Source organism: Pogonomyrmex barbatus, unplaced genomic scaffold (genome assembly GCF_055798465.1).
Source record: "Pogonomyrmex barbatus isolate J1 unplaced genomic scaffold, ASM5579846v1 scaffold15, whole genome shotgun sequence".
Classification (NCBI taxonomy): domain Eukaryota; kingdom Metazoa; phylum Arthropoda; class Insecta; order Hymenoptera; family Formicidae; genus Pogonomyrmex; species Pogonomyrmex barbatus.
Window position 1 is genome coordinate 2,207,665 of NW_028297111.1, and position 14,318 is coordinate 2,221,982.

The 14,318-nt window shown below is 34.5% G+C and overlaps 2 protein-coding genes across 4 annotated transcripts in view; one reads left to right on the plus strand and one right to left on the minus strand.

The window, feature by feature from the left end:
- Positions 1 to 6: 6 nt before the first annotated feature.
- On the minus strand, positions 7 to 4,853 carry LOC105423404 (dynein regulatory complex protein 9). Its single transcript, XM_089073664.1, has 6 exons — positions 4,684 to 4,853; positions 4,502 to 4,603; positions 3,574 to 3,814; positions 3,211 to 3,417; positions 2,675 to 2,806; positions 7 to 1,334 (listed from the first exon to the last, which is right to left on the minus strand). Exons 1-6 carry the CDS (start codon positions 4,851 to 4,853, stop codon positions 1,134 to 1,136), a joined length of 1,053 nt encoding a protein of 350 aa, XP_088929790.1. The 3' UTR covers positions 7 to 1,133.
- A 6,421-nt stretch (positions 4,854 to 11,274) lies between these two features.
- The window catches only part of nAChRa3 (nicotinic acetylcholine receptor alpha3 subunit), an 84,071-nt gene continuing 81,027 nt past the window's right edge, over positions 11,275 to 14,318 (plus strand). For all 3 annotated transcript variants that reach the window (XM_089073635.1, XM_089073637.1, XM_089073638.1), the window contains exon 1: positions 11,275 to 11,356. The gene's annotated coding sequence lies outside the window, so the exon portion shown is untranslated. The remainder of the gene's footprint in view (positions 11,357 to 14,318) is intronic.

Consider the following 14,318-nt stretch of genomic DNA (forward strand, 5'->3'; position numbering starts at 1 on the left):
GGGGAAAGGAAAAATAACCTGGCACGAAATCGTCGCGTAAACTCTGTTCCTCTCAAATCTGATGAATTTGCCGAACGAATAGAAATAATTTTCACGCGCCTTTTTTTCGGGGCGTTCGCCCACGTTTCGAGATTGAATCTATTGGCGCGTAAAAGAACGTAAGCAGTAAAATTTAAGCAGTAAATGAATCAACCAATCGTAGCCAAGTGTGGGCGTATCCAGGATTCCCTTTTCGAGGGAGAGTTTTATCAATTTTGTTTGATAAATGGACAGCGATTTTTTGCATTAATAAATTACTTTTTTAGATATTTTAGAATTTAGAATATCTTCTCGTTCTTGGTTTTGAATAAGAAAAATCATTTTGTAAATCATAACTTTAATTTTATTTTAATTTTTTTTTAATTTTGAGAAAGAATTTGAAGCCCATAAACCTTTCCCTCCTGGGAATGCGCCTATGTAACCAAAGGTTGAAATTATAATCTTTATTCATTCTTTTTTCGTTTTTGATCATTCTCAGCTTGATTGCCTGACTAAATTCTACTTCCGTTTTTTATGTGTTTCAAATTATCAGACATCACACACATAATCAAATTTGAATCTTCAATTTCTCCTCTAGATATGGCAATGCAACCAATCATAGCAAAACATAGCAAAACTAGAATTTTTTTGGTGGGAGATTTTTATTAATTCTGTTGATACATGAACGGCAATTTTTTGCATTAGTAAATTGCTCTTTTGGATATTTTAAGATATCTTTTCGTATTTGATTTTAAATAAGAAAAATATTAAATTTTATAAATCATTAAAATCATTAAATTTTTGGGGAGTTTGAACCCTCCCCCAAACCTTTCCCCAGGGTACGCTTGGTATGTAACCAAAAGTTTTAAAATTAAAATCTCTATACATTTTTCGTTTTCGATAATTCTCTCGCTTGATTGACTGACTTGATTCGCTCACGCTAAATTGTGCTTACGTTTTTTTTATGTGCTTGACTATCAGGATGCGATAGTAAATCAGTTAAGCAACCGTGACCTCGGTTAGCTCACTGATAGATTGATACTTCGCCCGGTCAGATTGAGCGAAATTAAAGCCGACGTAGTACGGCTGAGTAATCCGTTCGAAGGAAAGGAAAGTTATTTCTTCGTCTTAACAGATCGTTTTTTCTTTTTTTCTTCAGATCGATATGGCCCCAACTTCCGGCGTACCATGATACCTCGCCACCAAGCTTGCATCCTAATTGTGCTACGTTGCACGTGGTCCTCGTATTCCTTTTGCTTTCGGAGCGCCTCTTGCTCCGCGAGGTACGTGTCGATGAATTCCTGATTGTTGCGATACTGAAAACAAACACCGTTTGTACTTATTTTCAATTTACCAACATATTTTACCGGACGTCGTATCAGAAATAAGCACGTTTTTAATACAAACTCACGAGGCTTTACACGAGTACAGTGTAACATTTTTTCATATATAATTATATATAGAATATATCCATATAAAAAATCCATATAATTATACATGATTATATAATTATACATTTAATACATATATTTATATATAATCACATATAATTACACCACTAATTCGTATCGAATTATACATTAAATTATATATGAACATATTTTATATATAACTATTTTAATAATAACGCCTTATATATAGTTACCTTATTATACCTAATTATATATGAAAAAGCGGATGTATTTTTATAAATAATAAATTTAATCTTGTTCGTTATATACAAACGCATCGTTAAAAAAAACCAGAAAGGCTAGACTGAACGATTTTGCTATATAGAAATATCTTATATATACGAAACGAATTTTATTTCAAGATATTGAAACAAATAGATTTAAAATTGGATGTAATTCCATTTAAATAACGTTCATAATATTTTTGTCAACGTCGGTTTCGTCGGAATTTAAAGGAAGAATTTCTTCAAAATTATTACAAGGGTTATTTTATATTAATTTAATGAGTAATCTATTAGTATATTATTAATAGTGATTAATATACAACAAAAACGAAATCCGTGATACATAAAAAATTTCGCGACTTTTTTGGTTTACAGGTAACTTAAAAATGTAGAAAGATACACACATACACAGTATTATGCGTGCTCGAATGTTTGCATTATAAATTTGACCACACCCTGTATTGAAACCTAAGCTAGAGGAAATTAATCCCCGGACTTCCGGTCAATGGCTACAAGTTCGCGCTTAAATGTATCCTGGCTCGAAACATGTGGAAAGTTCTCAGGAGCCTGGAATTCAAGGATTTCGGCTATTAATAACGATCATCAAGACATTTCCGAGACGGACACGTTCTTGACGCGAATTATCGATTATCCGGCGAAACTTTGGCGCGCCCTTTAACCTGCTCGGGTGCAAAGTTGACCCAAGCCTGATTGCCAATGTTATAGGCTTAGGGGGGAAACGTGATGTAAATAGATTAGGCAGTCACATAGGGAATGCGAAATATGTTTGTGATTGTGCTTGTTGCGCAGGCCGGGATCTCCTCTTTATCCGACAATTAAGATTCACAATTAGTGGTAGCGTGGTCGAAATAACGAGCGGCGGAATGCAAATTAGATTACTTCACCCGCGCGCCATTTTCCCGGCCGCGGGAATGAAATGAAAATATTTCCCGCACCGCCGCGCGAATTTTGAATCATTACCTCCGTTGTAAGCTCCTCCAAGTATTCCCGAGCATCTTCTATCTCATCGCTCACTTTGCGGATCTCCTTCTCATACATTTTCTTCTCCCGATCATACCTCTGCCGGCATTCCACGATTCGATTCTCGATGAGCTGTTAAATTAAAAGCAAACATTTTTGTTATTCTTCTTCTCGCGAGAGAGAGAGAGAGCTAACGAGAGAACTACGTCTTAAACTTCCCCGACGAAAAACGTATTTCAAATTACGCAAATTACTCGACACTCAGTAAAACGCCGAATGTATTCGCCGGTGTATTGAAAAAGGTGTACTGAAAAAGTGTCCGCATAAAAAGCTCGAGTCTCAAAGTACATTTTTTACAACGGACCCTTTAAGCGTACGAAATATTGCATATCCGTTAAACTGTCTCCGTCTCTTCATTTTAAAGGCGGACCTTTTTAAAAGTCCCTAACTATTTAAGTACAAGCTGGGCGCTTAAAGCACTTTTAGTCTTATTTTAAGCGAGGAAAAAAAAAAATTTGAAAACCTCTGTCCCTCACCGCTATTCGCCGCGTCAGGTAACGTGTCAATTCGCCGCTCACGTGATTTTCGCTTCTTTCGCGCACGCAACGATCGTTTAAAGTTCTTTTCAATTCGGCCATCTCCAACTCATAACGCAGTACGTTCTGCTCGCGACGTGCCGTTTCCCACGCCCGGACGTATTTCATTTCCACGTCCTTAATTAGTTTCAGTCTCTCCTTCTCGTCCTGAACATTTTCAGCCAACAAGTTCTCGTGGTCACGCACACAACAAATAGAATGATTAAACTAGTAAAATTTAGTGATTTATCGCTACATAAATTTATCGCGTATATATATATATATACATACACACAAATCTTCCTCGACTTGCAAAACATTTACCCGTGTCAAAGTGAGCTTCTTCGTTAAGCGCTCCTCCTCCCTTTCGTTTGCCGTTTTCTTATCGACGATCGTTTTTCGTAACTCCGCCACGACCGTCCGCATTCTTTTGTTCTCTTCGATTAGAAGATGCTCCTGCTCTTCCCGCAACGTGATCTTTTCAATTTCCTTAGTTAATATATCAATTGTTCCACGTTCGCTAATTTCTCGCTTCAAATCCTGTATTATACCGCTCACATATGAACTGTAAACAACATTCTTTTCTTAGCTTTTCCACTAAAATTTGTCTAAAAAAATTACGACTTTGGCAAATATTAAACAATTAAGGTTTATTTGAAAAGAGATCGCTTAAATTTTAATAAAAAAGTATTGCAAAGATATTCTATTAAAATATAAAAATTTATATCTTGATCATTAATACGTCTTTGGCGAACGTCTTCTAGAGACTACGTCCTCTATAAGTATTATTATTATTATTATTATTCTGATTATTTGCGAAATGAACAGAGATAAATGTAACTTTTTATTAACAAAAAGAAAACTGTACATTTTAAACACAGGAGGTCCAAATTCAAATAATGTCATTTAAAACATTAAATTATATTTATTTATGGAAAATTATAGATGATAAAATTATATCTTAAATCGCTCGATTCAAATTTGATTTAACAGAATGTGATATAAATAAAAAAAAAAAAAAATTGTTTGCTCCTTGTATTTTTATTATTTCCAAAAACAGATGTTAATTAACTAAAATTTAATTCGTTAATCTGTTTGTATAATTTATTCCGAGGCTTCATTGAAGCTTTATCGAAGCTTCACTGGTATTGACTGATCTACTGACTGATTCGCCACGACGAGTGTGTTGGCTTTTCAGGGGCGGGGGTTTACAGGGCGGGGGGGGGGGGGGACAGACTAAATGCATCCCGACCTGTCTCGTCGAAGCTTTTCACGCGCAACTCCCCTCCGTGAATCCGTCATCATCTCCGCAGTGCCTCCGGTGAATGACTGTAGAATCGACGTTTCCGAAATCCTGATAGATAGATGTACAAAGGCAGACGTGTCATAATCACGGTTGCACTTTATTGCGCATTTTATATTCGCTCGACATACTCAACATCGGGAAAGATGCTAGCGGCGTCGTCCCTCGTTCCCGATTCTTGTCGCAAAATGTTTCGGTAAATGGCCAATGAGTTTGAACATTCCTCCAGGATCTCCAGAATAATCTCACGCACCAACGGGGAGAGTCCTGCAGGACTCTCCGCTCCTGTCGACGCTTCCATCTATTTTTTTTTTCCCCCTTTTTTCCCCTTTTGACCGATCGTTTGCTTTTTTTGCCGTTTGTTGTAAACGAAACGCCACTGTTTTCATGAATAAATTTATATATATTTATATATAATTTATATATATATACAATCCAAAAGGTAAACAAACTATGAAGTATGAGCAAAATTTTGAAAAACTGTCTCGGCAAAAATTGGACGAGAATGACGGGATTAAATATGTTTCGTGATATAAGGTTCACATTTCGGTGAACTTCATGCATTTTTACATATGTACTCTACATATACATTCACTTGATATCCAACGATTGACAAATTCAATGTTAAACGTATTTGTCTGATATGTTGTGTCAGTTTACTTGATAAGCCAATTTATCGTGCGTTTCTGCGTTCATTCATCTCGACTTCTCCGTTACTTCCTTGACTTTTGAGCAACATCAACAGAATACCAACTACCTTTTCAGGGAAACAGATGCATGTAGGTACGCTCGATTAACAAGAAGCAATTTATATTTTATGTATTCAATTTCTCGGATTGACTTTTTTGACGAAAAATATATTATCGAAAATCAATAATGGAAAAGTAAAAGACAATAAAACAAATTAACGAATGACCATTAACTTCAATAAATACCCATTTCAATGCAATTTATGTAACATTTCTTTATTAAAACGTTAGTCACGCAATTTGTTATAAATTAATATTTCAGCAATTATCTCAGATATTGGAAAAATTATTGATAATAGTTTAATGATGACAAAACATGCATAATGTTTATGTGATATATTACTTTTTGGCATTAATTTTTCATGATCATCCTGAGATTTAAAAAAAATTGTGAAAACTTTTCGAATAATTTAGTTAAAGTAACTAACTTTAAACATTTAATTTTAAGTGATTTATGATAGTGAATTGTATTTTTGCGATTTATTCCTGAGATATTAACTTGTAATAACTTATGCAATTCATTCTATACATTGTGCACTGTTTTATTAATAATAATTCCATACTTTAAGTTTTAATTTTACAAAATACAAATTAAAAACTGTTAATAAAGTAAATGTCCCAATAGCCGGACATTTAAGAATTAATAATTATTAAAAACATTCTTTTGTATGAAAATGATATCTTTCTCGCTTTCTGTACATACCTAATTAAGATCACACTTTAATTAATCAAAATAAAAAAGGAATTTCAATTGTCAATTTATAATTAAAAATATAATGGTAACAATGTAACAATATAATGATAATCAATTTGTAATAAAATATTTGCAACAATTTTTCATACACACATATATATATATATATATATATGTGTGTGTGTGTGTGTGTGTGTGTGTGTGTGCATATGCGAAATGCAATGCCTTTAAATAGAATATGTCCCAAAATCTGGAAACAATATATCCCCATCTTTAACTGTAATGTGACGATTAACATGTCGATAATAGGAATTTATTTAAAAAAGATAAATTACAATAAAAATATATTATTAATATATTTATCTTTAGAAAATATTTAGCCTTATTTTTTTCTCGCTTTTTTCCAATCTCTTCTTTTTTTCTAAGTTTTCTTTGTTCATAAAATACAGAGATAAACACAGGCAAAAATAATTTTGCGTACGTTATTTCAAGATTATTTTCAATTTTATATAATTCTTTATATAAAAATTCTTTATTTTACGTGATTCTTTAATAATATAAATCTAATAATGGATATTAATAATTTATTAGATTAGTAGACAGAATAATTACTTACAATAATGAATTGAGACATCTTGAATGAAAATTAAATTATAGAATGAAAAATATCTTAAATGTGAAAATTGTATGTATACGTAAACTTGCTTATTCTCTTAAACATAACTTTTATTACAAATATATTAACGAATTTGAGCAGTCAGATATATGAACGAACAGTAGGATAGTTTTAAGTTTATCTGATACCAGTAACCAGACATTGAAATATTTACATATAAAATTAATTTTAATAAAAAAAAAAACAACACCAAATACATTCAAAAGATTATTTTTAAATCGAGACATTTTTTTTTTAAAGTTAATTAAAAATGCTTTTCTTCAGTGCTGTAAAAATCAATTGCTCTTAGTAAAATAGTTAACGATTAAATGAATCATCTTACGTAGCATACGTCAGCTTATTATATTAATTATTACATAACAAAATTTTACCCAACGACTCTAAATTTTTAGTTTAAACAAACATGATATATTAATGATTTTTTAAATTTAATATTCATTTTGAGATTTATATTTATACGTATTTAGTGGTTTACTATTTTTTTAGAATATGATCAGAAATACTGGGACATAAATCCAGTCCTTGGAACATTTAAAACTTGATTTTTGAAACAATATAATTATACTGTACTGCTTTACGTATAGATAACGATAAGAAGCATACATTTAATAGTTGTGCAACGATATATGATACGCATACACAGCCATATCTGTGCAGATCTCGCTTACAAATAAGCAGACATTTTTTTCACGGGGTAATTAGCACATCGTCGGACGCGCAGGCATCACACATCGATCCCGACACACTGCACTGCGAAGAGGGAAAAAGAAGAAGACCATCCAAACCCCGTGGCTCCGCAAACCTTTCGAGCGAGTTGAACAGTTTGATCCATCGCCGCGGGCTGCCGTGGAAACGAGCCCGGGGATCGTGGACGTTAAAGCGGTCGGTAAAGGCGCGAAAAGAAGAAGAAAAAGTGGGGCTTCGCGCAAAAAGTCGCGCAATCGCAAATCGAAAAGGGGACATTTGTCGAGGGGAATTTTTCTCTCTCAAATCATCTCGCAATTCTCAAAAAAAAAAAAAAAAAGCGCAAAAAGCGCACGATCTCCGGCTCGAGTAGCCTCCCCCTGGCGTTTGTTAAATTAACTTTGTCGAAAATCACCGCGAGGAGAGAGTCGCGAGCGATTTCGTTAACATCAACACATTTCCAGAAGAAACGGAAGTGGCGAAAAATCTGAGAGGAACTGCGACTCAACGCGCTCGTATGAGTGTCGCACCGTTTCTGCGACTGCACTTCTTTGAAACGCGATTCTGCTTCTCCGTACACTTCCGGAAAACTTTTCTTTGCGGAGAAAGGGGAACTTTTTGTGGAAAAGTTGCAGCCCCTTTAAAGGCACGAGACACACATTTAGCGCGAACGCGGATGAAGCCGAAGTACACTCTTGGCTTACACGAGGCCGAGAAAGTGCACCATGTAGTTTTGCCGCAACGCCATAGAATGCCTGTCGGGGGATTATCGATTTTAGGTATAGTGAAATCTTCTACTTGACTTTTATCTCCCAGCAAAGCAATGACATTTTCGCATTTTGGTCTTTTGGTCTGCTAACGATAATAATCATAATTAAAAAATAGTATAATTGACAAGCATATATACACATATAGAAAAATACATATTGTATTTAAATAAATATTATTTCTTTCAAATATTTTATATATCTATACGTTCATCATAAGCATCAAATTTATTTCAAATATATTTTGAATCCTAGCAAATGTACTTTAATAAAGAATATCAAATTAAAGTAAGAAAATCGATCTTTTTATCATCAAATCTGTTGTTCTTCGATAATATTCTTTAGACAAAAATAAATTCTTTTTTCTTGAGTATATAATAATAAGTTGTTTTAAAATTTATGACTTATGAGTATATTTTAAGATTATTATCGAGAAAATATTCTTTCTCGTTAAAGATAACTTATGTTATTTAAGAGAAGAAAAATAAAATCACTTTTCTTAGCAATAGAATGATATTTTTCTGTTTATACAAACATTATACACACATTGCGAAGGGAAAGTTTATAAATATTTTCAAATTCTCGGTACATAGCACATTATTATAATATGCCTTACAAATAAAACAGATTTAGCAGGTGAATATTGTATTAAATGTAGCACATCTTCTGCTAAAATTTACTTGTTTTCGCGATAGAATTCACATTCGTATCACGCGGAAAGCGGAAATTCGATAAACATCATTCTATCCGATCTGTCCCGGGCCAGGAGACCTCTGTACTGTGTTGGTTCTCCATCAATTATTGCGCGAGACGAAGCGAACGAAAGTCGAAAACTGTTAAATTGATATCGACATAATTACTATCCGATCGCGTTAGGATTTCTAGTAAAAAGAAAAAAATCCCGCGGACGAAAAAGGACACGCCAGCACGTATCAGTTTGATTGGAAAAGTTTTTCACGTCGAGAGGGGACTTTTAATTGAATCTGCATTGTCTAGCAAGAGAGTTTCTTCGCGCGCGACCCCTCGTGCTCGTGCCCTCGTTTAACGAATGAAGAATATAGAGGGCCGTGAATTCGTGAAAACAAGGTGACGACGATGTCATCCGTTATAAAGAAATCCGACAAATTCTAGATCTATGTGTGCGTAGTCCTCATTGTGCTATTCTTCGCGACTTATTCGATTAATCGCACAATTTGACAGGTGGCAAGTCACGTCTCGATTACTCTGAAATGAGAACAAAGATGAGAGAGAAAAGACGTTCTTTTTCGAGATGTAAAAGTCAAGAGAAAAAAGTATCATCATTATTAAACGTGTAAAGCATTACGTATGATCTTGCAGCAATTAGATATTTAAACCAATTTTTATTATTTAATTAAAATTATTAATAATTCATATTTCAGATAAATTATATTTCAAAAATTTCAAAGAATGATTTTCTCGTGACATCTAAAATACGTGCATAATATAGATTTTCTCATTTCACAGCCATTTATTTTCACATTGTACCTTTTATCAATAATTGTAAAAAGTTAATCAAAGTATAATATTTTCAGATTTCTTAAAATCAAACATATTTTTCATTATTTTTCATAATATGACTGATAATTTATAATTTGCAATAGATTCCTCACAAGAAATTTGAAATGTTTTGTTTTGCATACAGACATATCAGTAAAAATAATTTTATGGAAAACACGGCTAATATAAAAAATTAAAACATAAATATAGATTTTTACGATAAATTAGCACAAGATTTCCAAAGAAACTTTACATTGATATATCAATTGTAATAATAAAACGTATAATTTGAAAAATCAAATATTATAATATGATAAATTCATAAAGAACAAAAAAGAAAGAGAGGACACGATTTAAAAATTTTTTTATTTTTATTTATTTTTTATACATTTTAATTATATTGCAATAAATTAATCAATTTTAATAGTTCTAAATAATTCAGTTCTTTAAAATATGTTATAAAAAATTTATTTTTATCTTGTAATGTTTTATTTTGTTTCATAAAAAAATTTTTTTTTAATTATTGCAAAATACATAACATATACAATAGTAAATAAACGACACAGTAAATAAACGAGAGAAACTAAAGCCCGGATTTTAACAAGTTATTTTAATTAAATCAAAACAAAATTTTTTTTCTTTTAAAGCCTATTTTTTTACGGAAATATACGATTTATAGTAATATCACGCCATATTTTTGAGTTGGATATAAAAAATAAAAATAATTGAGGGCTTGCAATAAATTTTACCGGTTACTCCAAAGCTTCTCGTAATCAGCAGCTGTTCTAAGAAACTCAGAATACAATACGCGATAAGCGTATATTCGGAAGAGTTTTGGCAGATTACCACCGCGTGGGGGCGATCGAAATAGGGTGGCAATTTCTTATCCTGAGGCAAGGGTAAACCGTCGCACCCTGCCGGCTGTTATCGCAATCCGAAGTGGACCTAACCCGCGCTCAGGAAAACGTATGTGTACACATGCGGCGACCACACAGGAGGCGACGTGGCGCATGCGTATTCTCGAGGTGGCGTCGCGACGGCGCGTTTCCGCCGCGCCCGATGCCGCGGCGAGGCGAGGAGGTGCGCGAGGGCGGTGTCGGTGGTGGTAGCAGCGCGAGAGGGTTGTTCTCGTCTACTCGCCGTGCGCTCCTCGTCGTCGTCGCCGTCGCCGTCGTCGTCGCCGCCGTCGCCGTCGTCGACGAGCGCGTCGCGGCGCTTGAGAGCGTTCTCTCCCTCGGGACGTCCAAATCGCGGATCGCGATCGCGGTGACTTCTCGGTGCTCCGGTGTTCCGGTACGCGTTCCTCCCGGTACGTCCTACGGATCTCGTCGCCTATCAACGTCGGAATCGACGAGAAAGAGAATAGAGAAAGAGAGAGAGAGAGAGAGAGAGAGAGAGAGAGAGAGAGAGAGAGAGAGAGAGAGAGGGAGAGACAGGCACGCGAGTGTCTCGTCTACAGCACGTCGCATCCACTTTTCACGCCTCGTGCATGCTCTTCGTCACGACTGCTCTTCCTGTCGTGGAGACGCATTCTCCGGTCCCCGCTTACAGCGGAGTACCCACGCAAGGTTATAATCCCGCCCCGTTGTTACCCGCACTCGTCATCGTCGGCGCCGTCGGCGTGGATGGTGGCGGTGGCGCAAGTGCCGGTGCTGGTGATCATCCACCCTCGTCCTGCCCAATTGTTGTTATCGTCCGGCGCATCTCGCACCAAGGGTGAGTACATCAGACTTAACCCTTTTTATCGTTTCGGCGAGAGAGAGAGTCATCCGTTCCTTCCACGTTCCTCGCGCGAAGACGCGGGGGGGTGCGATTTCGAGACGACGCGAGGAGGGTGCGCGTGTCTTCGGAAACAAGACTGAACTTGTGCAATGTCGATTCGTGTCCAATCGTGAGAGTTGTTACGGGTGTTGTAACCTAGTTGGCAGTTTTCGCAACCCCTCGTGTTTATGTCGACCCCTCTTCTCTTCTCTACCTCTCTCACTCTCGTTCTCGCCATCATCCCCGTCTCTTCTCCTCTCTTTGTCCCTCTACCGCTCATCTCGCACTTTCTTTTTCTCGGGCGGGGGTGGTAAACATGCGTTCTGCAGAGACGTCGATGAAATGAATCCCGCTTGCGGGAAATAATCTCGATAAATTGCATTTTTTATTCGTATCGGGCTTTCATCTCAACAAAAATTAAAAAAAAAAAAAAAAAATAAATACTGATGATTGATACAATATTGATGAATTCAGATCTTGAGATGCACTTTCAGATGCACTGAGACAAGTTGTGACAATCAAAATGTGCGACTAATATATTCAAAAAACAATTGTGATATCGCAATAAAAATTGTCAAAATAAATATTAATGATTCATACAATATTGATAGAGTCATATTTTGAGATTTTAAATGCACTGGAATTTAAAAGAAAATTGCGATATCGCAATAAAAATTACTAAAATAAATACTAATGATTGATATAATATTGATATTGATGAATTCATATCTTAAGATTTCAAATGCACTGGAACAAATTGTGATAATCAAAATGTGCGATTTGTGTATTCAAAAAACAATTGTGATATCGCAATAAAAATTATCAAAATAAAAATTATCAAAATAAATAATATAATCGGCTCACCGAATTTATTGTAGATTTTACTAGCAGATTGCCGCTATTATTAATCGATTTATTATAAATGATTCATTATCGATTTATTATTATTATTTTACTATTATTACTATTATTACTGCAGTCAAGTATGTTGTAATAATAAATTCTGCCACTAATTGATACAATATTGATGAATTCAGATCTTGAGATTTCAAATGCACTGGAACAAATCGTGACAATCAAAATGTGCGATTTGTATATTCAAAAAATAATTGTAATATCGCAATAAAAATTATCAAAATACTGATGATTGATATAATATTGATGAATCATATATTTTGATTTAGATCTTGAGATTTCAAATGAAATGTGCGAATAATATATATATATATATATATATATATATAAAAACAATTAATATAATATCGCAATAAAAATTGTCAAAATAAATATTAATGATCGATACAATATGGATGAATCATATATTTTGAAATTTCAAATGCACTGGAACAAATCATGACAATCAAAATGTGCGATTTGTGCATTCAAAAAAACTTGAGATATCGCGATAAAAATTATGGAAATAAATACTAAATGATTGATATAATATTGACGAATTTAGATCTTGAGATTTCAAATGCACTGGAATAAATCGTGATAACCAAGATACGATTAAAATGTATTCAAAATACCAATTGTGATATCGCAATGTATTTCCAAAATATTCAAATGCGTTGCTTTCTAATGGCTCCGTATCATCCGGCAAATAAGCCGTTGTAACTAAACAGTTTTATGACTGGATTCATCATTGGGAAGGTGGTATTTCAATGGCGCATTGGTCGCAGTTATGCAAACACTGAAGTTAACCCAGAGAGCCTTTAGAAACTACGTAAGTGAATCGGCAATGTGAAACGTTAATTTAATTAAAATCACTGCTTGACGAGTTAACCGATTCAAATAACGCCGTGCAATTATAACGATTAATCTTGTGTTCTTTGGTATCCGAGTATCGGATAATCGGCTCACCGAATTTATTGTAGATTTTACTAGCAGATTACCGCTATTATTAATCGATTTATTATAAATGATTCATTATTGATCGATTTATTATTATTACTGCAGTCAGGTATGTTGTAATAATAAATTCTGCCGCTATTGATTCATTTCATATGCTCAACCGAGAAAATAATCATTTTAACGTAATGCAGCATTGTGTGGCAAATATTGTTGTTTGTATTTGCAGTTAATTGTATTATAGAATAATAATACGATGGCGATTCGATTAATCGTGGCTTACTGCCTTTTTCTTCTCTTTCACTGTTCTGCGCAATAGCTGTTTTTTGATCTGCGCCAAATTATTTTACGACAAAGATTTGTTTCTATTTATTTTTTTTTTTCTTAATTTTTCCACATTTGTAATTATTTGTTGGGTGAAATGCGATTTTGGTGCTTTCTTTTTATTATATTTCAGCGCAGAACGTAAAGTATGCTTTATCTTCTCGCTTTTATTCCCTCTTTTTCTGAAGGAGAGGTTACCGGCTTATCTCGAGTCCAGGATCCTCGATTAACGAATCATCATTTTAATCGAATTTCCTTGCGCGACACGTTGTAAGAGCACTTGACTTCTCTCATTTTGCTTGTCGCACGAGTACTTGTGCGATCGTTTTTTTCCCCGCCGTACTTCCAATTAACGTCCTGCTCGCGACCAAGTGCCCAGTTTACATGTGCACCTGGAATAGGCATTTCTGGTATTAGAGCTCCTTTTATGCTCAATATCGGGCAAGAGAAACGGGCAAGCAGATTACGTTCGTATCACTTATGTATGTCCACTGGATCTACAGACATTGGACGTTTCTTTTATGTTCTTTCATTTTCTTCACGCGCGTCACAAGTCGTTCTTAATTTATACGACAATTTTTTTTACTCCGGAATTGTATTTTTAAATCTTCGTCAAATCATTTTAAAGTATGGTAAATCCTTTTTTTTTTTTTTTAAAAAAAAAACCTTAAAGGAGCTTTCTTAGAAAATATTTTACATTCGAGAGAGGATCACTTGGTAAGAAACTATACTATAATTATAA